The 24617-nt window shown below is 53.0% G+C and overlaps 2 protein-coding genes across 4 annotated transcripts in view; one reads left to right on the top strand and one right to left on the bottom strand.

The window, feature by feature from the left end:
* Positions 1–7968, top strand: part of UBE2F (ubiquitin conjugating enzyme E2 F (putative)) — a 61466-nt gene extending 53498 nt beyond the window's left edge. For all 3 annotated transcript variants that reach the window (XM_088523687.1, XM_088523686.1, XM_088523685.1), the window contains one exon: positions 7612–7968. In XM_088523687.1, coding sequence (XP_088379813.1) covers positions 7612–7662 — 51 coding nt within the window. In that variant the 3' untranslated portion in view covers positions 7663–7968. The remainder of the gene's footprint in view (positions 1–7611) is intronic.
* Positions 7969–8929: 961 nt separating this feature from the next.
* The window catches only part of LOC104576198 (RNA-binding protein 44), a 32975-nt gene continuing 17287 nt past the window's right edge, over positions 8930–24617 (bottom strand). The window contains exons 15-16 of the mRNA XM_088523797.1: positions 13979–14117; positions 8930–9190 (exon numbers count right to left, since the gene is read on the bottom strand). Of these exons, the coding sequence (XP_088379923.1) occupies positions 8935–9190; positions 13979–14117 (395 nt within the window). The 3' untranslated portion in view covers positions 8930–8934. The remainder of the gene's footprint in view (positions 9191–13978; positions 14118–24617) is intronic.

Here is a 24617-nt window from a genome sequence, read left to right as displayed (position 1 = left end):
GCTCAGGGTTGATCTTTAATTTTGCATTGCTCATGCAGTAGCTCATGCAGAGCAGCACCTGCCTCTGTTTCAGCATCACACATGAAAATAAATTACCTCCTCCTGCAAGACCAAGCGAGGTGGGGAGCCGGGATGCAGATGAGCTGCCATTCACTCCTGTTTACTGCACCCAGGAACAAAAGCGCGTGGCAGCGCGGAGGGGGATGCCGTGGTGGGGTAAAGTAGCCGTGCATAAATGAATGGAGATAAAACAAAATGCGAGTTTGCTCTTACTGGAAGGAGGCAAGATAATATCTAGCTCCAAGGTGATGGAAGTAGCCTGGTGTTTTGCTAATTGTGCAGAGTTACCAGATCTGGCGTGCTGCGATATCAGCCCGTTTCCTGCTCTGCGCTTGCCAGTAATGTTAAATTTATGAGTGACAGCTCTGTGCTGCTTGCTTGAATTTCTGCCTTGGTCCAATTTATTCTGTAATTTGTTGAGACGTGGCAGCCTGCTTTTCCTGACCGGCCAGCGCACTCCAGACTCAGGGCACCTCGTGCAGGAGCCATCTGGGACGACTCTGGCAGGAACACGTCAAAAAACGCAGCCAGGCCACGGCCTCCGCCTTGCCGAGGGCACCTGCGGCTGCGCAGAGGTGCCCTCGCTCATGGGTGATTCCTCCCTGGCTTCCACATCCAGAGCGCAGCCTGAGCCAGCCCGTGGGCGCAGCAGCCAGCCCAGCACGAAGGGTGACATCTCTGAGAGCGTCTTGCCCCTTCCTAGCTGGAAGCCCGAGTTTGCGTACGAGCCGGCGACACGCGGAGCACGCGCTGCACGCGCGCCAGAACGGTCTGCAGCTTGCTTTGGTGACCTGCTCGGCGTGACACGAAACTGTATTGGTTATCAGCAATGAGCACAAATGCTTTCAGGATCTCTCCTCCAGCTTCAAGTATGACTTTGTTGACCCTCACATTCATTTTGGCAAAAAGGAAAAAAAGGAGAGAAGGTTATTGATGGCAGCGTCCCGATGACGTGCTGGCAGGGAGCTGCTGTTCTCAGTGGATTCCAGCCCCGTGCTGGCAGGATGAGGAGGAAGCTCTCTGAAAACTTCAGCTGGTCCTGGGGTGCTGGCTGCTTTGTCAGGAGTGTGAAATATTCAATAACAACATCCCTAAAGCCACAATCTTTGCCCCGGTGTCCTCTAGAGGGACTTTTATTTCAACAGTAAAACATCTGCCATGTCCCTTGCAAATTACTTTGTATATAATTTATTATTATTAATCAAACATACAGAGAAGTTGTGAAGTTGTTGATGAGCCCGTGACTTTTTGTCCAGTGTGGACTGTACATAGTCTCTGCTCTTATACATGCAGGGTCTTGCAGCAGCAAATTTTGTGCTGCTGCTTAGCACTGGAAAAAAATCCAGCTTTCTTTGAGCTCAAGCCATCCATTTAGCTGCATGCACCACCCCTTAATTAATGATCCCAGGGAATTTCCTGGTCACAGGAGACCGTAAGCGTCTAGTGAAAACCCGATTTCCTTTCCTCTGTGCTGTTTGTTGCAGAAAAATATTTACAGGATCACTGAGCATACGAACAGATGAGCTGAAATCTCACTCAAAAAGTGTGTAAGAGTTACCTTTAATAGTCGGAAGAGGCTGTAATCCAGCTTGGGCCATATCGTGGCTATTCTGGGCTTTTTGTGGTCATTACTGTTGCCTCAAAATTGGCAGGTTTTGCGAAAGGCCGCTCAGGTGGACCAGCCCCAAAGACAACAGCAAGAACCATCCAGCTGGGATAAGATTCTTGGTTTATCACAGATGAAAATTAATGTTTCCTCACCTAGAGGCTTTTTTGTTTGTTTTTTCCTGAAAATTTACCATTTGTTGCAGTCAGAAGATTTGGAACTTCAGATTTTTGTCTTTTTTTTTTAATCTTTGACTTCAGCTAAGCCAAGTTTCTCACCTTGTCTTGCTTTTTCTTATAACGCTGGGTAATAATTCTCAGTAACTTCATTTTGATGACTTTTAGTAATAAACTGGATAAACAGTTTTAAAGAAAAACGATCTTTTTTTTGTGCTTTCAGCATCGTGGGGCTGGCTCACGCTGGCTTCCAGCAGAGTTCTCCTGCCGGTTGTTGTGTGCTAGATGTGACGTCTGCGATTGCGGCTGCCCTGTCGGGCTGGCAATTTTGAGCTGAGTTCCTCCAAACTCCGGGCTGCACAAATTGCCAGCGGCCCGAAGCCGGTGAGGACACATCGGCCTGGCGAGAGGACACAGCGACCTCCCCTCCATCAAACAGGATCCAGACATTCCCTTGGATCCTTCCAGTCCTATATTAATACCCCAGGCATTTAAATCGCATTTTGCTGCTTCTCCTGTCATAATTCTGACTCAAGCAGCTTCTCGGTGCTTTTGTACAGGGCAGCCTTTGCAGCCTGTTTTCTCTCTGCTCCTCGTGTTTTTGGAGGAATAGAGCCCAGCTCCCTGCTGTGCTGCCCATCTTGCTTGTGCAGGTTGTAAATTCCTCATACATATTTCTTGTTTAAAAAAAAAAAAAAAAAAAGAACTAAAAGGAAAGTCTGTCCCATGTGTGCGGTTAAGGTTGGCGGCATCTGTCTAAAAAATAAAAACATGAAAAAAAAAAAAGACAGACTGCCATCAGGAGGATAATTTCCTGTACCAGGCAGTACAGGACTAATAGAAAAGGCGGAAAGGAAAAGAAAAATCTTGCCTTGCTCCTTAGAAGCAATCAATTTAATGTGATTAATGTGAATTATTGTACGTGAGGAAAGATGCAGCGTTGCAGGGCGCGTTCAGGTTTCAGGTAATTTTTTGATTAAATTTCCCTAGGTTGTCACACTGGGGAGGGGGCGGAGGGGAGATGCCAACAGGCTAAAGGATCTGGAGCATCTCGGGATCTGCCAGGACACTAATTGGGTGCGGAGCGAAGGCGTCTGCCGAGGAGAGGAGGGAATTAGCGCCCTGACAGGCCGGCACGGTCACACTTGTGACAAGGTGCTCTGGTGTGGGGAGCATCGCGCGGGTGCGGAGATGTGTCAGCCTCTGCGTCAGCCGCGGTGTCGCTGCCCCTCTTGGAGGATTCTGGTCCCTTTCCGTCCGTCTTTGCCCGAAGCGGGTGGTGCTTTGGGGGCTGCCAGCGTTGACGCTCCTGCACCCGCAGCAAAATCATTTGCAGGGTTATAAAACGAAGGAGAATGATGAAAAGGGGTAAGGCGACTCAGGAAGACCTGCAGGTTAAGTGAAGACAGGCCGGTGCTTTTAATGTAACTGTGAATTAAAGGTTGGCTGTCCTGACAGCGGCGTTTTCGTTGCTCTCATGCCCCGCGCGGCGCTGTCGAGAGAGCAGCGGTGGGAGCGCAGCTCTCCTCTCCGCTCGGTGCCTCTTGAAGCCCTTTCTTGATGTTGCCAGATCCTGCCCCTCTCTACGGGCAGACGTGTGGCTGCAGAGGGGCTCCTGCGCGTTGCTGAACTGCCGTGAGCGATGGCACCGCCGTGGGGAGTCCCACTGCTCCTCACCGACCTCCAGAACCGCACATTTTTACTTAGTTTTCCTCTTCGGTGTTAAGCTATTTTTTAAGTCATTAGTGATCAGCCTACTGTATACGTTAATTTTCAGGAGATTTTTGCAGAACTCTCATTTACTTTTCAGTGCCACTTGCCATTATGCCAGCAGCAGAGGCTTATGCTTCATCAGTAATTGAGGTCAAGGCTTTGAATCTAGTGTTTCCTCATCTTGCAGCGTTAATGCTCAAGGTGTACAAAAGTGGCACTTAATCATTGTGAAATTGTGTGTCTGATAATATTTGCCGCTCCTCTCCCAGGGATCATGTCAGCGTTTGCTCAGTGCACGAGCACCGCGTTGCCTTACCTCTTCTGTAGCAGTTTTACCTGCTTGTAGTTCATCTGAAAGCTGGAATTCCCCTTCTCTCCCGTCCACTCTTTGATCTAAGGCGCTACCTTACCTAAGCCCGTGTCAGCTTCCATGATCCCTCTCTGTCTGTTGGTTACAGTTGGGTTTTTGCACTTCCTCACCTGGTTCCCTTCTTCAAGTTGAGAGTTTTGCATCATCCCTGAGCACACTGGAAGCTCTGAGGGTATCAGGAAGGACCTGGCTCTGAAGGTTGGCTTGAAGAGCTCTGCTTTTTATTTATAACCGAGCAGTGATGTGGTAAAAGCATGAGGGGTTTTTATTTTTTTAGCCTTCTTCAGGTAAAATAAGCAGCTCGCGTTTATTCTTGGATACTGAATAGAGTGTGTTTCCTGCCTTATTCCACAAGACGTTATGAAACGCTCAAGAAATGTTCTCATTAAATGCACCCACCACGTGGGCGGTGAGGCGCATCCTCACCCCTGCCCAGACAAACCTGCCGTCTCTGGTGCCAGGCTGCTGCTTCTGCTGCGTTTCTTAGTGAATCCCAGAGAACCCGGAGCAGCCTCGGAGCCGGCAGCAGCTCGGCCGCGGACACGGGGGCTTCCGTGAGTGTTTGGGGAGGTTTTGTGCTGAGATGGTCCTCAGCAGCGCTGGCTAATACCCTACAAAGTGCTCATGTGTGGCCGTGGCGAACACCAGCCCCTCAGGAGAGAACTTAGCTTTAAGACTGTCAAACTCAGCGTGTTCTTCAGGAAGCCACTGACCCTCTGTTGTGACTCTGTTGGTTTTAGCTGAAACATTCTATTAGGGACAGCAGTGCCACCCCAAGCCAAGAAACATCTTGTAAGAATTCACCCTGCAACTCATTGCATTGACTGATCTCCGTATTTATTCCAGTAAATTCTTTGCTTCCTCTGTGCAGCCAACCAGCCTGCTGGGAGTTAGTGGTTCTCACAGAAATTGTGGCACCCCATGTTTTGCTCTTCAGCAGTATTTGTGCATGCAGAGAAGCACGTGGGGATTTGGGGGACAGATTCTTCCCGTTTTGCACCATGTGCCCATGTCCCAGGCCCTAAAGCCTTGTCCCAGTAAGCAAGAGCACGTTAAGCAGCATGTGCAAATGGACAACAGCACATCTGGTAATTGTGCTAGCAGATGGAAACGTGAAAAAAAATATTTTCTAATGCTAAAAGTATTTATAGAAGCCATTACCCATCTTTCATAACACTTTGATTATGGACGGAGCCTTTTTGTGGTTCAGTAAAGTTGGTTAAGCTTTTGCAGATGGTTTAACTTGTCGAGGCCATAGTAGAAATATGGAAGAACTGCGCATGCCTCAGTACTTTGGTTTTGCATGCTCTAGGCAAAGCAGCAGCTCAAAAGTGACACTTTCCTTTTTCGTGCTTTGGAAAACTGCATTGCTTTAAAGCACAGCCGTGGAGCGGGTTGCTGCAGGGCAGCCCCGTGCTCCTCCGCGGCCGGAGGGTGTTTGCGGAGCAGCGGCCGCAGCGTCGCTGTCGCGGCCCCCCAGGCAGCTCGGGTTTCCCCGCGCTGTAACTTATCCACGGAGATCCGCGATCCCGAAGGCATTTCCTGTCCTGGGAACGAGCGGCATCCTCCTGGGGGGAAGCGCTGGTGGCTCTGAGGAGCCGGGATGCCCCGGACCTGCTCCAAGTGCAGCCCTTGGCGAGGGCCGCGGGGCAGCGCTGGGAGCCCCGAGCCCGTGGCCAGACCCAGCGGGGCTGCTCCTCCCCGCAGCGCCCAGGCCCTTCCACGCGGCCAAGGTGAGAACCCAGCAGGATGTGGGATCTCCCACCACCGCCACAGCGCTAGGACGGCAGGCAGCCTTAGGCACCTCGTACCTGCGCGGGCCGGAGAGGGGTCTTCATTCAGCTGCTCTTTAAACAGGGCTGTAACTCCGTGTTATGGCAAGAAGGGGAAGGAAAGGCCATTTCTACAGCCGTTCTGCTGGGCTAACGGGTAAGAGCAGCCGAGGGCCGTGTCCCCCTCCGGGGAGCCCGGCGGCTGCAGGTGAGCGATGGCTGCTGGCGCTGCCGCTCGCGCCGCTCCAGGGGCCCAGCCGTGGCCCAAGCTGGGGATCGAAGCAAAGTTCCCCTGGTGTTTGCCTGTTTTTTTTTAAGAAAAATTGAGTGTTTTCTTCAATGCGAAGGAAGAGGGGAGGGCAGGAGCAACCAACTGCTTCTGCCTGTCTTGCCTCATCCCGCTGTGCGCGGAGCCGCGCAGCCCAAACACGGGGAGCGCGGAGCTGCCCGCGGCGCAGCGCGGTCACAGCGACGGCTCCTCTGCGCCGCTCCGCACGGCGGGAACGGCAGGACAGGGTGGACACGGCAAATGCTGCGCTGTGTGAAATATGTGATGGGTAAGGAACCAAAGCTGCTTTTAACCTTTATTTCATTTTACTTAGGAGGTTCTTACTGATGTTCCTGTAAAACCATTCCCAAAATAGAATTTTTGTTTTCCAAAAGGTTCCATCATTCTCAAGTGCAAACGGTTCATAGAGCTTTAAGCACATGCATCAATATGCTTTCATTTCCGTACTTGTCTATATTTCTGTGAGGGAATGCCTCAGAGATGCCTAATTTCGGATCAGCGTTCATCCTGCCTGGGTACTGAGGAGATTTTTTTTTTTCCTAAGGGTAAAATACATTGTATTGGTAACGTATTAAAGCCTGCCAATATTTAGGTAATTTGTTGAGCTCGTTCCAGTGCTGTAGGATCAGCTCATCACTTGAGATTGAGGTGAGTTGTTTTAGCACCACGTGGGTCAGCAAGACTTTTTACTGAGACACGAGGAGTTGAGTTACCCTCTCGCTCAGGATCTGTCCTTGCAGGAGGCCCCTCCCGCTGGTCAGAGTCTTCGCACTGCGCAAAAAGGGTCGTTTTGCCACGCTGGGTCTTTCTGCCTCTGTCAAGCTGGCTGCCTTTTACTCAGCTCCGTAATGCCCGTGTGCTGTACAGGGCAATATATATATATAGCACAGTGTGCATAGGGCGGTGTTCTGGCTGACTTGCTCTGATTTTTATTTATCCGAGACCCAACTGAAAATGAGTTTTGGTGCTGTGAGAAAGCACTAATACGGAAAATATTCATAATACCCATTAAATGAGGGGGTTCTGACATCATCTGTTATTGTAAATAACCTTTAATTGTATCCGGGTAGTCCATGGCATATCCGAGCCAAATGGAGATCCGAATGGTTCCTGTTTTGGTTTGATATCTTAGCAGACCCGAGTATCCAAATGCCTCTTGCCAGAGACAGCCTGAAATCTGGGCACTGCTCAGACAGACGTGTCATTTAGTAGCAGTTAATTCAAAAACACATTGACATGATACTCAGGTAGCAAAACCATCCTCAAAAACCGTTGCGTGCCTGGTGCTGAGAAGCCTGGCCTCTTCTCATGTTTTTTCGTGATGAACAGTTGTAATTTGTACCGTCTGGTTCTATTTCAAAGTACAGATTTGTTGCTCTCTTGAGGAAAGAAACATTGGTGGGGGTGGAATTTCCCTTGAGTTTGTTTATGTTTTTGTTTCCCCTGCTACAATGTTTTTGGCCTTAAACCGTGTTCCAGAGCTCCTCCGGGCCCCTCGGAGCACTGAGCAGACTAACTCGCTCCCTGGAAACTGAAGTTGGGGGCAGCGTTTCCCACCGAGCGCCGCTCCTGTCCGCGCCGTTTGTGCCGGTGCGGGCGCTGAGCGCGGCTCTGCTTCCCCCTAGGAGGACTTTCGCAGTAAGGTTGAAGACTACATGAAGCGCTACGCGAGATGATGAAGGGCAGCGGGTGGCAGGACCGTGGCTCTCACACCGTAGACTCGTCTTGAACTTCAGCAGCAGCAGCCAAACCAGCCCGGGTTGTCCCAGTCCTGTGTCCATGTCGTACCGAAGAAGAAAACTAACTCCATAACCTGTCCCTGCGAAGCGGAGAGGTGGGCCTAGATGCGGCGAGAGAGTGTGTATGTGGGTCGAAACAAGTTGTTTGCTTACTTTTAAGATGTTTACTCTTCCGAACTGGACTGTATATCCTGTTGATGAGATACGCTTGAGAAGTTAAGAGAAATCACTATTGGAATTGTATTTACACTTTTTTTTTTTTTTTTAAATTCTTCTTGCCTGATTTTGGGGGGAAAAAAACAAAACCAAAACCAACCCCCCCAAGCAAGGCGGTGTGTTTCTGGAGCACTTGGCAATAAACTGCTCTCCTGTGTACCCTGCGCGCGGTGCCCCGGCCTGTGGTGAGCAGCGAGCAGGCGAGCCGCGGGCGGGAGCCCCCGGGCACATGGAGCCCGCGGCGCTTCCCACACGGACGTCTTCTGCCACGAGTATGGAAGCTTCACACGATCATTTTGGGCTCCGATTTGGGCTATGGTGTTTTTCCTTCCTATTCATTGTGTGGAGCAGTTGAAAGAGATAGAGGCTAATCCCTAACTTAATAAATGTGTAGTATAAGTTAAAAAATATATATAAATATATATTTTTCAGTGAAAATACAGCAAAGGGCCCTTGTTCTCAGCCGCCCTGTGCGTGCCCTGTCTTGGACCACGCTGCAGGGCTGGCAGAGGCGTTCGAGCCCACGTGCCCCTGCCCCGGCACCCTGCCAGGGGGCGCATCCTTGATCCCCCAGTAACAGCAGCACCCACGGCCGGACATCAGGCACTTCTTCCCCTGCTCGTGGGCTAGTCCCGGAGTGGCCACCTGCTGCGACAGGAGCCCTCTGCCCCCCGGGACCTGCTGGGCCCCAGGCCCTGGCTCGCACCCACCGTGGGCACCTTGTCGGGACTCAGCCCAATCCCCATCGCCCATGCGCCCGCACCCTGCTGTGCTCCCCTCGCAGCACCCCCACACCCAGCCCCAACAGCACTGACAGCCACGGCCCTGTTTTTCACTTCCTTTATTTAGGAAAAGCATCGTGGCACCGCAGGTGCTGGCCCCTGCGCGGAGCCGCACCGCCCGCGCGCCTCAGCCACGCAGGGACGGGATGGGGAGAAGGGAACCCTCCATCCTGCGGCGGGGAGCTGCCAAAAAGCAGCATCCCCCTCCCCACTACACCATGCCCTGGCTGCGCTTGCTGCGCCACACGACGAGCGCCGTGGCCAGCAGCGTGACGAGGACGGGGCCTGCGATGAAGGGGCAGAGCACCCCGGCCGGGGGGTCCCGCAGCGCGCGGCCCGACTGCGAGCAGTTGCGGAAGTAGTGCCGGTGCACGGCCACGAAGAAGTCGTCCACCAGGCGGTTGGGCCAGTAGCAGGCCAACTTCTCGGCCAGCAGCGCCGTGCAGTTGGTGAGCTCGCCGTACGTCCTGCGGGGGGACAGAGAGGCCGCCTGTGCTGTCACCACCCACGTGGGGACAGCGCTTGGCGAGCAGCCATACTTGGAGCGGTCGTTACCGTGCCACACATTGGCCTTCTTGCTTCAGGAACCTGTAAGGGCCCACTTGCAAAGCCCCTCTCCATGCCCACCTCCACCCCATGGCTGGCGCTGCAGGACCACACCACGTCTCACCAGGACAAGTTCTGGAGAGCCACCCTGAGCCCGTGTCCCTGCTGCAGAGGCTCCCAGTGGGACAAGGTGGTCTTGCCACCCTGGCAGCAGGTCCCACCAGCCACCACCTCCCGGCAGGCTGTGGGCACATGGGAGCTCTGGTGCTCAGCGCCCGGAAATAGCCAGGCTCCTGGGGTGCTAAGAAGGGCTTCTCTTTATATATATTTATATATATATATAGAGAGAGAGAGATAAATGGATACAGCTGCTAAATCAGGCAGCCGGAGCAATGAAAGGCCAAGGAGCCGTCGCCAACTCCTTGCCCGCCCAGGCAGCTGCCAAGGGGAGTTTTGCTTGGCCTTTCTACAGGGACGAGCAGCTCGGGGCGAGCAGAGGGGCTGGTGGGCACCCAGGCCCATCGTGGGGCAGCGCGCGCAGAAGGGCCAGGGGAGGGGGCGCTGGGTCCTGGCACTCCTGGCTCGAGGGGGGCGCCAGGAAGCACTCGAGGAATGATGGATGGTCCCAGAGGCCTGGCATTCCTGCCCTGCTGTAAATCCCCAGCAATGCCCCCGCCTGTGCCCCTGGCTGCAGCGCCATCGTGGCTGCCTCAGCGGCCCCGCACTGGCTCCCTCGTGCCGTGAGCACCCAGGGCACTGCCCTGTCCCCAAGGCCCCTGCTCCTGGTGGCAGGGAGAGCGCCAGCGTCCGCAGCATGGTGTGAAACGCAAGGGCAGGAGAGTCTCCCCCGGCAGCAGCCGGACCCTGGCATGGCAAGGGGATAGCCAGGAGGCACCTGGCACCCGGAATTGGGGCATTTCGGACAGATGCAGAAACAGCAGCAGCTCCCAGGCCGTTTCCTCAGTCTCGGGGTATTCAGGCTGTGCGGCCTGTTTGGCCTCCCGAAGGATCCAACGCTCCGGGGCACAGCGGCTTCCTGGCCGGCAGGCGGGCGGGTCCCGCCGGTGCGCGGGTGCTCCCGGTGCTGCGGCGAGGCGCTCCAGCCCCCGCGGCTGCAGCTCCCGTCGCGCGGCGGTGGCGCTGCCGGAGCCCCGGCCGTGCAGAGTGACACCCGCAGCTGCGGCACCTCCCGGGGAGCGAAACGGGCAGGCGGCTGCGGGGGGTATGGAGGAGACCACGTTGCTCCATCCTGCTCCAAACAGCTCTTTGCTGCAGGAGGTAATACAAAAACCGTGGGCCAAAAGACGCACCCCCCCCCCCCCCCCCAAAAAAAAAAGCTCTGGAAATAGCACGTGCACCTAACACCCCTTCCCACCAAAGGTGCTGGGGACCCGGCTTGTGGCGGGGAGGAGGTGTGGGCTGTGCTCTGTGTGCAGGACGCGCTCTGGCGCGATGAGGGCAAAGAGCTGCCGTCCTTACGGCTAAACGCAGGAAGATGAATGAACCGAGAGCACCGTTAATGCTTCCTAACCTAACAGGGAGGGAAAAGAATTGCAGACTATAAATAGGATGAATAAACCGCAATTAAAAGCCCTGCTGGGACAATACTTTCTTCCAGATGTCCTCCTCATGACATGCTCAGCTGAGCAGCGAGCACTGGACCTAACGGATGTTCCATCTATAAATGAGCAGCAGGCAAGAAATCCCAGCTCTGAGCGCAACACTGTGGAACACAGGCAAAGCCTGGAGATAGTTCCCTTTCAAATCTCCTTCTCAAACAGGTTTCAAGCCCTTGGTAGGCTGAAGACCTGGAGGGGAGGCAAGGCTCTGGCTGGGTATTTTATTTCTAGTTCTTGGTGTCTCATCCAGTGGGAGTAAAGTCCTTCTCTCCAAAGCTGGACAGGAGACCCCAGCTTCCCTGGCCTGTCTCCAAGGTGCAGCAAGGGAAAGCGAGGCTCGGTATAAGCTGGGATGAATACGCTGGGTCCTGGCTTTGTGGATGCTCTAGGCTTGGGACAAGGCTGGACAAGACCCATAGGGATGTGCCATGTTTTCCTCACAAGACTGTCTCATAGTGGGACAAGGAAAGTGAGGAAGAGGAGAGCACTGCTGGCCCAACGCCCATCCCTTCCTGCTTAGGGGCTGCTCCTAAAACCAGCCCTTTTCTCCCGAGAAGGCCCTGTCCCACCAGCTCCGTGCACAGGGGGCTGTGCAGCTGAGCTGTTTTTACCTGATTTGCCCCGGGCCCCAGGGCCAGGCAGATCACAGGAATGTCTCCTCTTAAACAGACCCACGCCTGCGTTTACACAGAGCAAATGGCCTCACGCAATCAAATTAAACACTGCGAGTTCTCAGCATTTCCGCCGAGTGACTCAAGGATAACAAGTTTAGTAGGAGCTATTTAGAAGAAAAGCAGGAAGCCAGAGATGAAGAACGAGCTGTTTAAAACCTTCAGCCCCTGCTCAATGTCTTCACCAAAGGCCCAGAGGAGATGGATGGGACTTCATCACGGCTGCAGAGGCTCCAAGATGGGGGTGCTGACCCTGCGCCACATGGCAGAGCCACCATCCGGGGGAGCCCGGCCAGCAGGCAACCACCAACAGCCTTCCCATGAGGCTCACAGGGACAAGGACACCGTCCCAGCCCTGGCAAGGCACGCCCACGACAGCCTGGCCTGCTGGCAGCCCTGCCAACCCGCTCCTTTTTCCAGAAAACTTGAATGAGAAAACTTGTATCAGCCTTAGCTAAGGCTCTTTCTTCTTTTCTTTCCATCTTCTGCTTCCTTTCACACCACCTTTCCCCTCTCTTTCTCACTCCTCCCCACGCTCCTCCCCACGCTGTTTGGTTCCACATAAAGGCAAAAGAAAAGCTAAGCTGTCCTTTGCAAAAGCTATATGTGTGTGTATATACACACCTACACAAGTAGCTAGATGTATACGTGTGTGTGTGTGTGTATATATATATATATATATATATATATATATATATATATGCACATGCATCTCTGTGTGTGGGGTATATGTGTATGCATGACCATGCATATTCATGCTCACATATGTGCCTATTATGTGCCTATTTATGCATGTGCGTGCGTGCGCGCGCACACACACACACTCACGCACGCACGTAGCTACAGCTTCAAAAATCACTACCAAAGGCCAAGAGGAAACAGCCTCAAGTTGTGCCTGGGAGGACTGGGTTGAACAGGAGGCTTCCTACCTGGGGTGGGGGGTGGAGCCTTGGGAGGGGCTGCCATCCCTGGCAGTTCTCAGGACACTGTAGCTGAGATCCTCTTAGGGATGTGGGTTTGCAGGCAGGCAGGGACGGGTTTATGGCTGGACTTGATAAGCTTAAAAGGCCTTGCCAAACATTCAGTTTCTATGTTTGTTTGTTTGTTTTTTCATAAATGTGTGTGCATGTGCACATGCATATATATATATATATATATATGTGCACACATATATAGTGTGTGTATATAGACATACATACACACGTGTGTGTATGCATGACTATATACACATATGTGCATGCATGTATATATATGTGTATTCAGGAATATGTATGCACACACATGAATATGTATGCACACACATCTATCCATGAACCCACGTGTGTGTGCATACATTTTATATATATATATATATACACACACACACACACACAGGCATGCATATACACATGCGTGCATATATATATATATATATATATATATATATATATATATATACACACACACATGTATATTCATACATGTATGTATAGAATCATCACAGGTTGGAAGGGACCTCTAGAAGTCATCTAGCCCCCCCCCCCCCCCCCCCCCGCCCTGGCACACACAGGGTCACCTAGAGCTTGTGGCACAGGACTGCGTCCAAGTGGGTTTAGGAGAGCTTCAAAGGAAATAACACACGCACACAAAGTCATGCATCTACATGCACACATATGTCCTGTATGTATACATACATGTGTATGTACACCTACACACACATATATGTGTATGAATATGAATACACATGTGTGTATGCATATATATATGCACACACATGTGTATATATAATACACACATATAAATGTGCATGTCTATCCATGTATATATCTACACACATATCTGTGCATGTATATGCATGAATATACCTGCATACACACATACAGCTCTGTGTGTGTGTGTGTGTGTGTGTGTGTGCATGAATTTTATATATATACACACACACACAGATATATAACGACATCTGTTTTTTAACTAAGCACAAAGGAAGCTCTCGCTGACGAGCTAGAGACAGGCCTGACGTGCGCCTGTTGACAAGTGACAGGAACAGTCTTGGATGACAGTACCTGGGACAGCTGCAGGCTCGTTCCAACCACCGTGTCGGGCATTATTTATACCACTACTGTGCTGGGAAAGTCAGCTCTGCTCACTGCAGATAGGGTGGAGATAGTCCTCCCCACACCCAAAAATGTACTTCAGGGCATTGCTCAAAGAAAAACCCAATGCAGAGAGGTTCATGGGCAGCACTGCCCTCAGTACTGGTGGGCTGAGCCGGGGTGGGGGGGGGGGGGGGCCTTCTCCGCCTCGCCATCCTGACAGAGCCCCTGTTCCATCCACCGTGCCCAGGACACTGGCTGCAAGAACAAGGTGGGTGTCTGTCTGTCTGTCCCGCACTCAAACCCTCCCGCTCGTCCCCACATTCCGCCCGTGGGGAGGCACTTACCCCAGGGTCTCATCCCAGTCGCACCAGAGCCGCGGCCCCAGCGCCTCCATGCTCGCCTGGAACTGGCTCAGGCAGTAGTCGCGGATGAGCTGCCCGTAGTCGGCCTCGTGGCACGCCGTGGCCACGATGAAGTGATGGGCTGGAAGACAAGCAGCGAGACATGGGCTGGGGTCCTGCCACTCAGAGCCACCCCCGCCACAGCCTGGGCGCACTTAGACCCCGTCCACAGGGGAAGATGCTCCCATTTCCTGGCCCCAAGCTCATTTTATAGCGGTTTGGCGGGGTCACGAGACATCAAGGTTCTTGCTGCCACCAAAGCATGAAGCGGAATTTGAAGTTAAACCTCACTGACAGAGCAAAGCAGGAACAAAAAACAACCCCACTCTTGATCAGGCTCTTAAAAAAATATCATTTTGTTCTTCTTTTTTCTGTCCTTCTTTGACTCTTGCATCACTATCTGCTATTACTCTTTGAAATTTTTGAGACTAGATAAACCAATTACTTAAACTACAGCCTCCCAGATAAGCCATAACTATAAGAAGAAACAGATTTACTCTCTGCTTAGCACACTTCGGGCTTTAAACTCACATTTTCTGTTTAGATAGGGGTGCAGGAGATGTGGGGAAGCAGCCCACAGCCCCACGCAGGGCCCTGTTGCTGTTGTGTGAGACCAGGCGGCCTCCACAGGTCCTTCCCGATTCCTGTATTCCTGTGACTCTGAAACCCCAGTACCACCCCTTGAAGGGTGATGGAGACCACCCAAATGAGGCTGCAAGCTGGCTTAGGTTGCACTGGTGCGACTCCAGCAGGTTACTAAATCCTATTATTGGATCACTCCCTGAATTCCTACAAGTTCCTTCGCCATTCGTACAGTTTTGGTAGCCAGTTAAGTCTGGGAAGGGAAAAAATAAACAGTAATGTTAAAAAGGGAACAGGGATCAGGCTCAGAGAAAATAGTAGGGACAATTTATGGAGGCTGGCTATAAATAATCCCGCTTGCTCGGGCCCGAAGTGCCAGCCCGTGTCTTTGCAGCCACTGGAGTGCATTGCAGGCAGGCATCACATACCCATGCTATTTTTTGCCATGTGTCAACAGCTCTGCTCAGAAGAGGAGGGCGAGTCTTTCAAAAATAAGCAGGAGGGTGGAAATTAGTCACCTAAGAAAGTGGCAGTGACCAAATGTGAGGCTTTTCCAGCCCCCGAAGGAGCAGCTGGAGCAAGGCACCTTGTGGCTGGCGCCGCCCCAGGCCAGGGAGGCAAGGCAGGTGCCTGGACCTGGCGGCTGCGGGTGCCGAGGACGAGCCCTGGTTTGTAATTTCAGCGCGAGCAGAGAGGGCGCGAGGCCGGGAAGAGGCAACGCGGCCCCGGGGGCGCCTGTGGCCGCCGGCTCCCATCTGCCTCGCCCGTGGGGTGGCTCCAGCCCCAAAAGCCTCAGGGCCTTTGGGTGCCAACGTCCTGCGGTGGCAGCTACTGACGTCACGGAGGATTTGGGTCGCTGTATGCAAAAAATACAAAACCCACCATTCAAAAACACTCAGGACAGGCAGGAGGCACTTTATCCCTTGCAGCCTTGCAGATCTGGAGCCATCAGCTGAAGGATGGCAAGCAATGAAGAAACGCGAGGGGTGAGGGAAGCACATCCAGCGGAGAGCAGCAACGAGACACGCTGCGAGGAGAGCGGAGGCACGAAATGGGGTTATTAAAGCAGCCAGACAGGCAGGAAAGGGGAACTGGGAGCAAAGGAGGAAATGGAGGGAGGCAGAGAAGAGCAAGACGTGCACAGCACAGCGCAAAATTGAGGAAGATGAAGCCACTTTAGGAAAAACAGAGCCTAAGAGAACACGAGAAGGCAGAAAGGAGTTAGGTAAAGCGCTGTCCCGCTCCCGGCGCATGCCGGCTGGCTGGACATCCGGAGGGCAGCGCTTCCATCGCCCAGGAGGGAGCCCAGCAGGAGGAAGGCAGGCGCAGAGGTGCCCTCCGTGCCGGAGGTTTTCCTGCCAGCAGGGGACGGATGGGCCGGCTGCGGGAGCTGAAAATAATTGGGAGCTGGCACGGCCCCGGCGTGGCCCAGCACCTGCACCAGTCCCTTCGCAAGGGCCGTGAGGAGCTGCCCAAGGGACGAGCTCCCGAGGCGGCCTCTGTGGAGACCGAGCTGCTCGCAGGGCACCAACTTTCCATTAAAAGTCCCACCGTGGCTGGATGCCGGGGACCCTGCTCTGCTCCCATTCCCCTTGGGAAGCCGCAGGGGAGCTGCAGGGCTGGAGGAGGCCCTGCGCCAGCATCCAGAGGGATCTCCACTTCCAAAGTGCTCATTTGTCCCTCCATGTTGCCTTGACATGGAGGGAGGGTCATCTCCAAAAATCCAGGGTTTCTCTGCCTCCCCAGGCTATGCATCCACATGCCACCCTTCACACGTCGTGTTACTGGCAGCAGACAAAGATCCAGCCTTGAGCACAAACCCTGATCTACTGTGCTTCCCTAAGGACACTTCATTTGCCTTCTCCCAATGAACATCCCGCTAGGAAATGATGGCATGAAAGGCTTTTCCAGGCCTCCTAGATCCTCACAATTGCCCTCGCATTGCTGTTGCAGAGTAGCCCAGCAAACACCTACCAGGGCTCAGCTTTTTGACGATGAACCACAAAAAAGCATGAGGAAGTCACCCACATATCCCAGCAGGGACACAGTTCTAAAAATATGGGAAAAGTAACTAAACATTTGTCCCTTGCACCCTTGCGGTCTGGGTTTGCGTGAGGAGCTCTGCACTTACAGCTCCAGAAAATCATTTGATGGACATCTCCTCCTCCTCTTCCTCCTGCTGCTCTTCCTCCTGACCAGAGACCTTCGCACGCTAGTGGCTATGAGATTCTCCAGCAGAAAGTGCTCAGCTTTCTTCAACACTGGCATTTCATGTCACTCTCCTCTCTCTCTCCTCTTTTCCTGGTACTTCTTGGGGGGTCCTCTTGCTGGAATATAGCCTATGGGAAAGCTTCTACTATGGGAAAGCTTCTGCTATGGGAAAGCTTCTACTTCTACTTTCCCTATGGGAAAGCTTCTACTCCGGGCAACATCAGGATCTTCATTTTGATTCTCTGAGCCGCACAGAAGCAGCCTGGCTGGACCCTCCCCTTCCTCAGCTCTCTACCCCTTTCTTTGGAAGAACCAACTACAGAAACCACTGGGAAGGACAGCAGTGTGTGTCACTAGGTCTGTCCAGCCGCAGCAGACAAGACAGCTGCAGCCAGAGCTGTAGAACTGCCTGCCAAGCCCGGGAGCTGCTGCGCTCTCGCCCCTGCTCCGGGCGCTTTTAGCACGAATTCCCTCGCATGGGAATCGCAGGGCAGGGGCAGGGAGGAACGCGGAGCCCGAGCACACATGGGCATTTCAGGCTGCCACAGGGAACGGGCACCCGAGGTCAATGCCAGCGCAGAAGGAGCGGGTTCCCAGGCATCGCGACGGACTGTGTCAATATTTTTTCAAGCTTTGCTGTCCTGGTTCTCTGCTATTCGACCTCTGGATGCTGCCCACAACACATTTGCACTATGAATACACAGAGCACTTGGGGCAGCAAGGCCCAAAAAAGGCAGGGGTGTCTGCAGGGTCTCCCCAAGTGCAGCTTGGTGCTGGGGGGTTCCCACCAGAGCCGGCCCAGGACAGCGCGCGGCCGCCTGCGACAAGGGCTCCTGCACACGAGGTCTCCTTCGCTTGCACAGGTTATTTTGAGCTGTTATTATCCCATTAGAGACCTCCCCAGTAGTGCACAGAGGCAGGGTTACTGGAAGAGCTGCGCTTTGCAGAAGAGGCTACGATTTGCACAGATGTCTTGGGGACAGAAAGCAGCAAGTCCACCCAGCTCAGGACAGGTCTGGCAGGAGAATAACCCAGCTCTCCCAGTGCTGAATTTCAACCAGGGCCCACACAGGCAGTTCATGAGCAACGGACCCATGAGCTCCCCCCGGACCAGCCTCGGGCAAGGCAGTGCCTTGACTCTCACACTGCTCCATCCTCCTGGACCTTCTCGCACCAGAGAATGGCTACAGCTTGCCAGGATTCACCAGTCCAAGCATTTGGATTCCCTCGTACCCATGACACTCCTCAAAGACGCTGGATGAAGGAAGAAGCTACGTGACTACAGGTGCAGAGCATGCAGTGCTGGAGGGGACAACCATCCCAGCTGCGGCTGCACCCTTCTGGCGGAAAATATCCACAGCTCCTGAGCAGACAGCAGAAGAAAACAGCCCTTCATTCAATTAAAAGCTTCAGTGTCTAATTAAAGCCCAAAAGGCTGTGGGTAATTGCAAAGTGATAACTGTAGGCCCAGCAAGGAACAAGCAACATGTAGTTAAGCTAAAGAACTAGAAAAAGCAACTGAAAAAAATCCTGACATGACCTCCTGGGTTTTTCCCAAATGCTGGGAAACCCCAAGAGGAATTATTTGCTGCCTCTTGGCAAGCACAAGATGAGCACACTCCTCTCCCCATCTTGTTTGTTTGTCTGCTTGCTTTCTCTGAGAACGAGCTCTGTGGTTTGAGCCTTGTTACACAAGAAAACCAACAAGACCCAGAGCTCTGGACCTCGTTTGCTGCACGAACTTCAAACTGGACCTTTGCCCGGGCCCCATGTCCAACGAAACCTGCCCAGGGTGGCCAACGCATCCAGTCACCTCCGACCTGCGGCGCTCTCTGCGGCGATGGCCAGGGCGAACGCAGGACAACATGGGCCCGGCTGGAAGGCAGCTCAGCACGAGGCCGCAGCACAGGAGAGCCTCCAGGAGAGCACCTCTTGTGGATGAGAGAAGCCTTGGAAGCTGCTCTGTGCCCAGGGACCACCAGCTGAGCCGCCTCCGGCTGCCTGTTCTTCCTTTCTCCAACGGTGGGCAGAGCTGCTCTGGGAGAAAAGGGAGGCGAGCGAGACACCTCCAAGGAGAGCAGGGCCATGGGCCCCAGCGCCGGGGCACGCGGATGCTCTGGGGATTTTAGCCCAAAGCCAAGCAAAGATCAGGGCTGGCTGCAACCTTCCTGCACCAAATACCAGTGGGAGGGCAGGGAGAGGACATGGCAGGGAGGGAGGCAGAAGGTTTCTCTCTGGGAGTTTTTCGTCTTTATAAACACTATCCTCCTCTGACTTCCCCTTCCCAAAGACAGACAAAAAGACCTTCCCTTGATGTGCGTGAGTAGGAAAAACCTCCAGCTTTGTGGAAAAACATCCAGCTCTGTGGTCAAAAGATGAAAAATTGAAGACTAGGGGGTGGAGAGAGGGTTACGTTTGTTGATCCCCAAAATGGAACTGCACATTCTTGGAGCAGCAGACGGTTTTGTGGGGAGCAGAACAAGTGCTCACAGGATAAAAACAAACGAGTTTTTAACAGCCACGTTTCCACATCAGCTGCAGTTCAGCCAGAGCAGAGAAACTTTGTCCAACGAGGGAAAATGCGGTGGCCACAAGACAATTCCTGCCTGAGCAAAGGGAAAGCTCCGCTTTGAAACACAGACTGGCTGGGGAGACCCAGCTGGTGCCCAGCTGTGAGGGGCCACGAATTTTATTCTCGCGGTACAGGAAAAAGCTGTGCTCCCAGGCGCCTTGCAGCTTCCCAACCCCACGCGTGCAGCGCCAGGGTTACATTAAAGCCCCGAGCAGTGCCCGGGCTATTTCCGTCCCGCGGCCGGGCCAGCTCCGCACGGGGAGGTATTTTTAAAGGCTCCCTCTCCCCTCCACCCTGCGGCTGTCCTGGCCCCGGGATGCTGGGCACATCACGGCTGCCCCATTCCCACGTGGCAGAGCCTGGAGCTCCCCTGCATCCCAGGGAACGGGGCCCTCGGCCCTTCCGACCTGTAGGATATCTCAGCTCCAGCAGCTTCCCCCTCGCCAACCACCCGCTGGAGAGGGAGGCTGGCAGGGGCAGCTGCCCAGGCTTGTGCATCTCCCTGGGGATGACTCCGCTGCCCAGGCAAGGTGAGACGAAGGGCACTGCTCTAAGAGCAAACCCTGTAGGCAAGATTTAAGCAAGAACTCTCCAGACAGACCAATTCCCTCATTGTTATTCTTTCAAAAAGCTAAAAGTCTATCCCTTTGTGTGTATTTTTCCACCCTTACTGCTTAACGCATGGCAGGTACCTCATTTTCCCAAATGCCGGGTGTGTATTCAGAAGAGCACCATGATAACAGCACAAAAGCACCACTTTTGAGCTATGAAGAGAAGAGCCCATGATGAGACTTGCTGCAGACACACATGAGGACTCCAGTGTCATCCTCCGTGGCTGTTTTGAGCCCGGTACTTAATGGGATGTCAGGTTTTCCCAGTCCACTCCTGTAAGGAGAGCCTGTCACCCTCCGCTGCCAGCTGGACCACGCAGCACGCTGTGACACTGTCCTCTGAGCGATGAGATGATATGGACATGACAAGATCATATAACCACCTTTGGGACTGCTCTTCCTAACAAAACCATTCAGGAAGTAAGAGGGACTTGATGGGACCCTGGGGTTTTATGGGGCAGTCCATGTTCAGCAAGGATGCAGGAGACAGAAAAGACAAGAGGAAGCAGTGAGGAGCATCAGTTTGGGCATCTCCAAAGTGCCCCACACCCAGTTAGCAAAGTCCTGGGGTGGCTGGTCCTGGAAAAGTTCAGATTGTGCCATTCCGCTTGCTTCAGAGACCAGCATGGAAAACAGCTGGATAAATCACTCATCTGCTTTTCGACGCTCGGGTGGTGCCCACACAAGAGGCACAGGCTGGCCAGGCAGGGAGTCGGCCCTCTCCCTCCTCTGTTAGACCCCTCGGGATATATTTGTAACCAGGTGTTTCTGTATTTACAACCAGGTACTTCCACTTGCAGACAAATCCACCCGCCTGCTCTCACCCTACCTGGCTCCAGTTCACTCTCCCCTTCTTTTCTTTCCTTCAAGCTCTTCCCTGAAGCCCAGACTTGGTCACAGAAGGGTTTTCCTGCCTCCTCCTCACCCCTATAACCACGGCATGGATGTGGGTACAAAGCTCGGACCGAGTTCCCCGGGGAGCTCCGTGCATGGAGGTTTCCCCCCACGTCTGCCCTGCTTCACCCCGGTGAAGCACCAAGAGGTTTTCAAAGGTCTCGTGTGCTTGGGAAACCAGAATAGGAGGGAAGTTACTCAGGTGTGGGATGCCTGTGGACAAAGGAAAAAAAAAAGGGGGGGGAAAAAAACCAACAACAAAACCCTTGTTGCCAGGAAAAAGGCTAAGCGAAACAAGCACTAGGAAAGTTCCACTGTAGGAAAATGGATGTCCCTTTGAGGTCCCAGCCCGGGACTTGCTTGCCCTCCTGCCTTGCTAACCTTACAGAAAGCTCCTTTTGGAAGCAGTTTGTTGGCCCTGCTCTTCTCCTACAAGCCGGCACAGGCAGCCTATGGCTCTGCTCAGAGCCACATGTTGCAGGAGCAGCAGGAAGGCTCCGTCAGCCTCCCCATCAGTGACCCCATAGCTGCCAGCTTCAGCAGGAAATGCTCTCAAGAGGCCCAAATAGGCCCAGAACAGAGGATGGGTGGGCACTTGCTTAGCACTCACTAACCCTCGCAGCTGGCAAGGTTGGAGGCAAAGGAAGCATTAGGCCGAGATTACAGGGTGCAGCTAAAATGCTAATTGTGTTTTCCATGACCATCAACCAAGCAGCCAAGCTGAATGGGTTTTAAATTGCTGAGCGGCTAGGACTCTAATTCAGCATGTAAGTCCTGTTGCGTCAAGGGCACCACTAAACCCGGGTGGGTGACGGCTGGGTGAGCCGAGGGCCTGTGCAGCCCAAACCCCGTCCCGGGAAAGCAGCACTAAAAGGAGCGAGATCGCGCTGCTTCCAAAAGCTCCCGGGGTCCTGTGAATGCTGCCCTGCTGCCGTATTTAGAGGAATGATGTTGGAAGCCCCATTTGTGAAGGGATCCAGACACCTATGGGAATGAAGTCCTGCTTGCCAAATGGGCTCAAAGGGCTTTGCTTCTTGAGCCTTGCAAAAGCTCTATCGGAGACGACACGGCAATGCTTTATAAACACTTCTGGGGACAAACAGGCAATGCTTTATAAACATTTCTGGGGACAAACAGCACGGGGGATGGAGAGCTATTTACGGTAAAAGGCCGTAACAGGAGAAGGACAAATGGAAACAAATGGCTCATGAAAAGAAAAGGAGAGGCCTGAAAGCAGAAGATGCTACCAGCTGAAGACCTAAAGCTGGTCCTCTGCGGAAACGCCCAGTGCGGTGCCCTGATTTCTCCCCGTACTGCATCCCTTTGGGCACGGTTTTCCCCCTAATAGCATGGAACGTGTCTTGCTTTGTGTTTTCTTCCCTGGCACGCACTGAGAAGAGCACTGTGCTATAGCTGGAAAGCACAACTTTGCCTTCCAAACGTACCGCTCCTGCGTGGCCAAAGGAAAGGCTAGGAGAAGGGACAACCCAGCACCCTGCATCCTGCCCCTGCCCAAGACCTCCACTCCTGCAAAGGGAGCCGGGCCGATCCATGCTCCGCTGCACCGGGCAGCGAGGACGGCCCTTACGGCCTTAATTAGAAGGGCTTTGTACGTGGCTGAGCTAACGAAGCCCCGTTTTCCGCAGATCTGCAGTCCTTTGCTCTCTGCTCTCCTCCCCCTGCCGCCTCTCCTTGCCAGGGCCTGGATACCTCCCAATGCCGACGGCCGCGTCGGAGACCTTCCCGCCTGCCCTTAGCTCAGCTGCTTCTGCAGGCAGGGAGAAAGCGCTCGGGCAGCTGAACGGAGGCTCCTCGGTGGCCCCAGGGCCTGGCGGGCGTTTTGTAGTAGTCGAAGACTCCTCCATGCCCCCTGTGTCTCTTCTGCTTTAGATTTTACAATTCCATTATTTTTGTAATCTTACCTCATACCCTGTGCTTTCTGGAGCCCTGAATGCCAAGTCGCCGGCTTCCGGAAGGGAAGAGCGGGCCAGAAGCTCTAACTCCAGCGCTCAGTAGAGCCACGGGAGTCCTCAGCAGAAGTGGGGACAGGGAGCAGTGTCCCCTGCACAGCCTGAGGTCACTACAGTCGCTTTCTGGAAGATGCTGCTGTTTTCTTCTGCATACTGAGAGCAGAAGGGCCAGGTCAAACAAGGAGAGGGACCCCAAAGGACAGCACCCTGCTTACACTGGAGGTCCCCCGCTCCCTCTAGAAACTGTCCCCACCACCCTCGTCCCCTCACCATAACCACAGCCTTCACTCAGAGCCAGCCCTCTTGCCTGGCAGGGGGGAAAACCCCCTCAAACCAGCTCTTTTGGGAAAACCCCTTTGGGTAAAATGTGGATGGTGAAGAACAGCTCCAGCAGGAAGGTCACAAACGCACAGAATCCCCTTTTCTACACCGATTTCATACTTCAGATTCAAGGTCACTCTAGGTTTGTCATGGAAAGGACACGCAAGCCCAGTTCTCCTATGCATGAAGGTGATGAGTTTTCTGAAGAGTTGGGGGATTTTAGATGTGGAGAGCTGTGAGATGAAGGCTCCAAATCCACTAAATTACTGCAACAGGCAGCGACTCTCAATGGTATCAAATATTTGGGTCAAGTTTTTTACCTGGCCTGTTTCCCACGTGTATTTGCAAGGTGCCCATATGACCTGGTAGCAGTCCCACGTGGACATTTTAAGGAATAGGGTTTGAACAGCTCCAGACTCAATCAGGGCAGGCAGGATGGCAAACACTTGTCTTCCAGCAAACAAAATTAAGGCTGCTGCTGAGACGGGGCAGAACGAAAACATGAATTAAAAAATCAGACAAGCTGAAAAGCGAACGCTGCCTGATTGCAAAGCAGGAGAGGCAAAAAACTGACACAAACAAGAGAGAAAAATAATTTTATCTTTAATGCATAGCATGGTCTTAAAAGAAAAATCTGCTGGCCTGTGTTTTGCAACTAATACTGAGGCCAAACGTGCCAAGCATCAGCCTGGAGATGTGCGCCGATTCCAAAGGTTCACTTGCATTAAGTCGGAATATTGGGTTACGGGTGACTATGCGCCACTTCATCTAACCACCTCCAAGAGAAGAAAGTGGCTCTAAGACAAGAATTATTCACTTAAATAAACAGACTGCCTAACAAGAAGGAGCAAAATAAGTAGATAAAATTCAGTAAGGGGAGAACCGAATAAATCGCCGCATTTCCCCACTGGGGCATTTATTAGAGGCTACGAAGAAGAGGAGCTTGCCTGAATACTTCCAGTACGCTCCTTCCAGAGGAAAATCTTACGGTGAGCCGCGTGGGCAGCCTGGGAACAATTTATTGTACTTTTTATCGGTTTTCTTTGCTTAAAAATGAACACTGCAAGGAGCCGGCAGCTCTCCCTAAGTCACGCACACACGGCACAGCTTTGCCTGAAAGGCAACTCTTCTTTTCCCTTAAACTCTGAAAAGCTCAAAATGCAGAAGTTCAGTGAACCCATTAGGTGGCTTCATTACTGGATTTACTGATTAAAGCCACCACAGAGATACGCAGCATCCACACTGGTACTCTATAGCACCACATGCCAACTGGACTGACTGTAAAAAAAAGCTGTTTTTAGAACCACAATCCTACATTTGCCTGAACAAAACATTTAATTTTCGCCACGAGAAACCGGAGGGAATTTGCCTGGCAAACCCAAGGGATTATTTACCTTTAAAAGCAAGAGATGGTGCGCACC

Source organism: Tinamus guttatus, unplaced genomic scaffold (genome assembly GCF_059628265.1).
Source record: "Tinamus guttatus ecotype Peru unplaced genomic scaffold, ASM5962826v1 Tinamus_guttatus_pri_ptg000197l, whole genome shotgun sequence".
Taxonomy (NCBI): domain Eukaryota; kingdom Metazoa; phylum Chordata; class Aves; order Tinamiformes; family Tinamidae; genus Tinamus; species Tinamus guttatus.
Note: the sequence above shows the minus strand (reverse complement) of the source record. Positions and strands in the feature narration are given on the sequence as shown.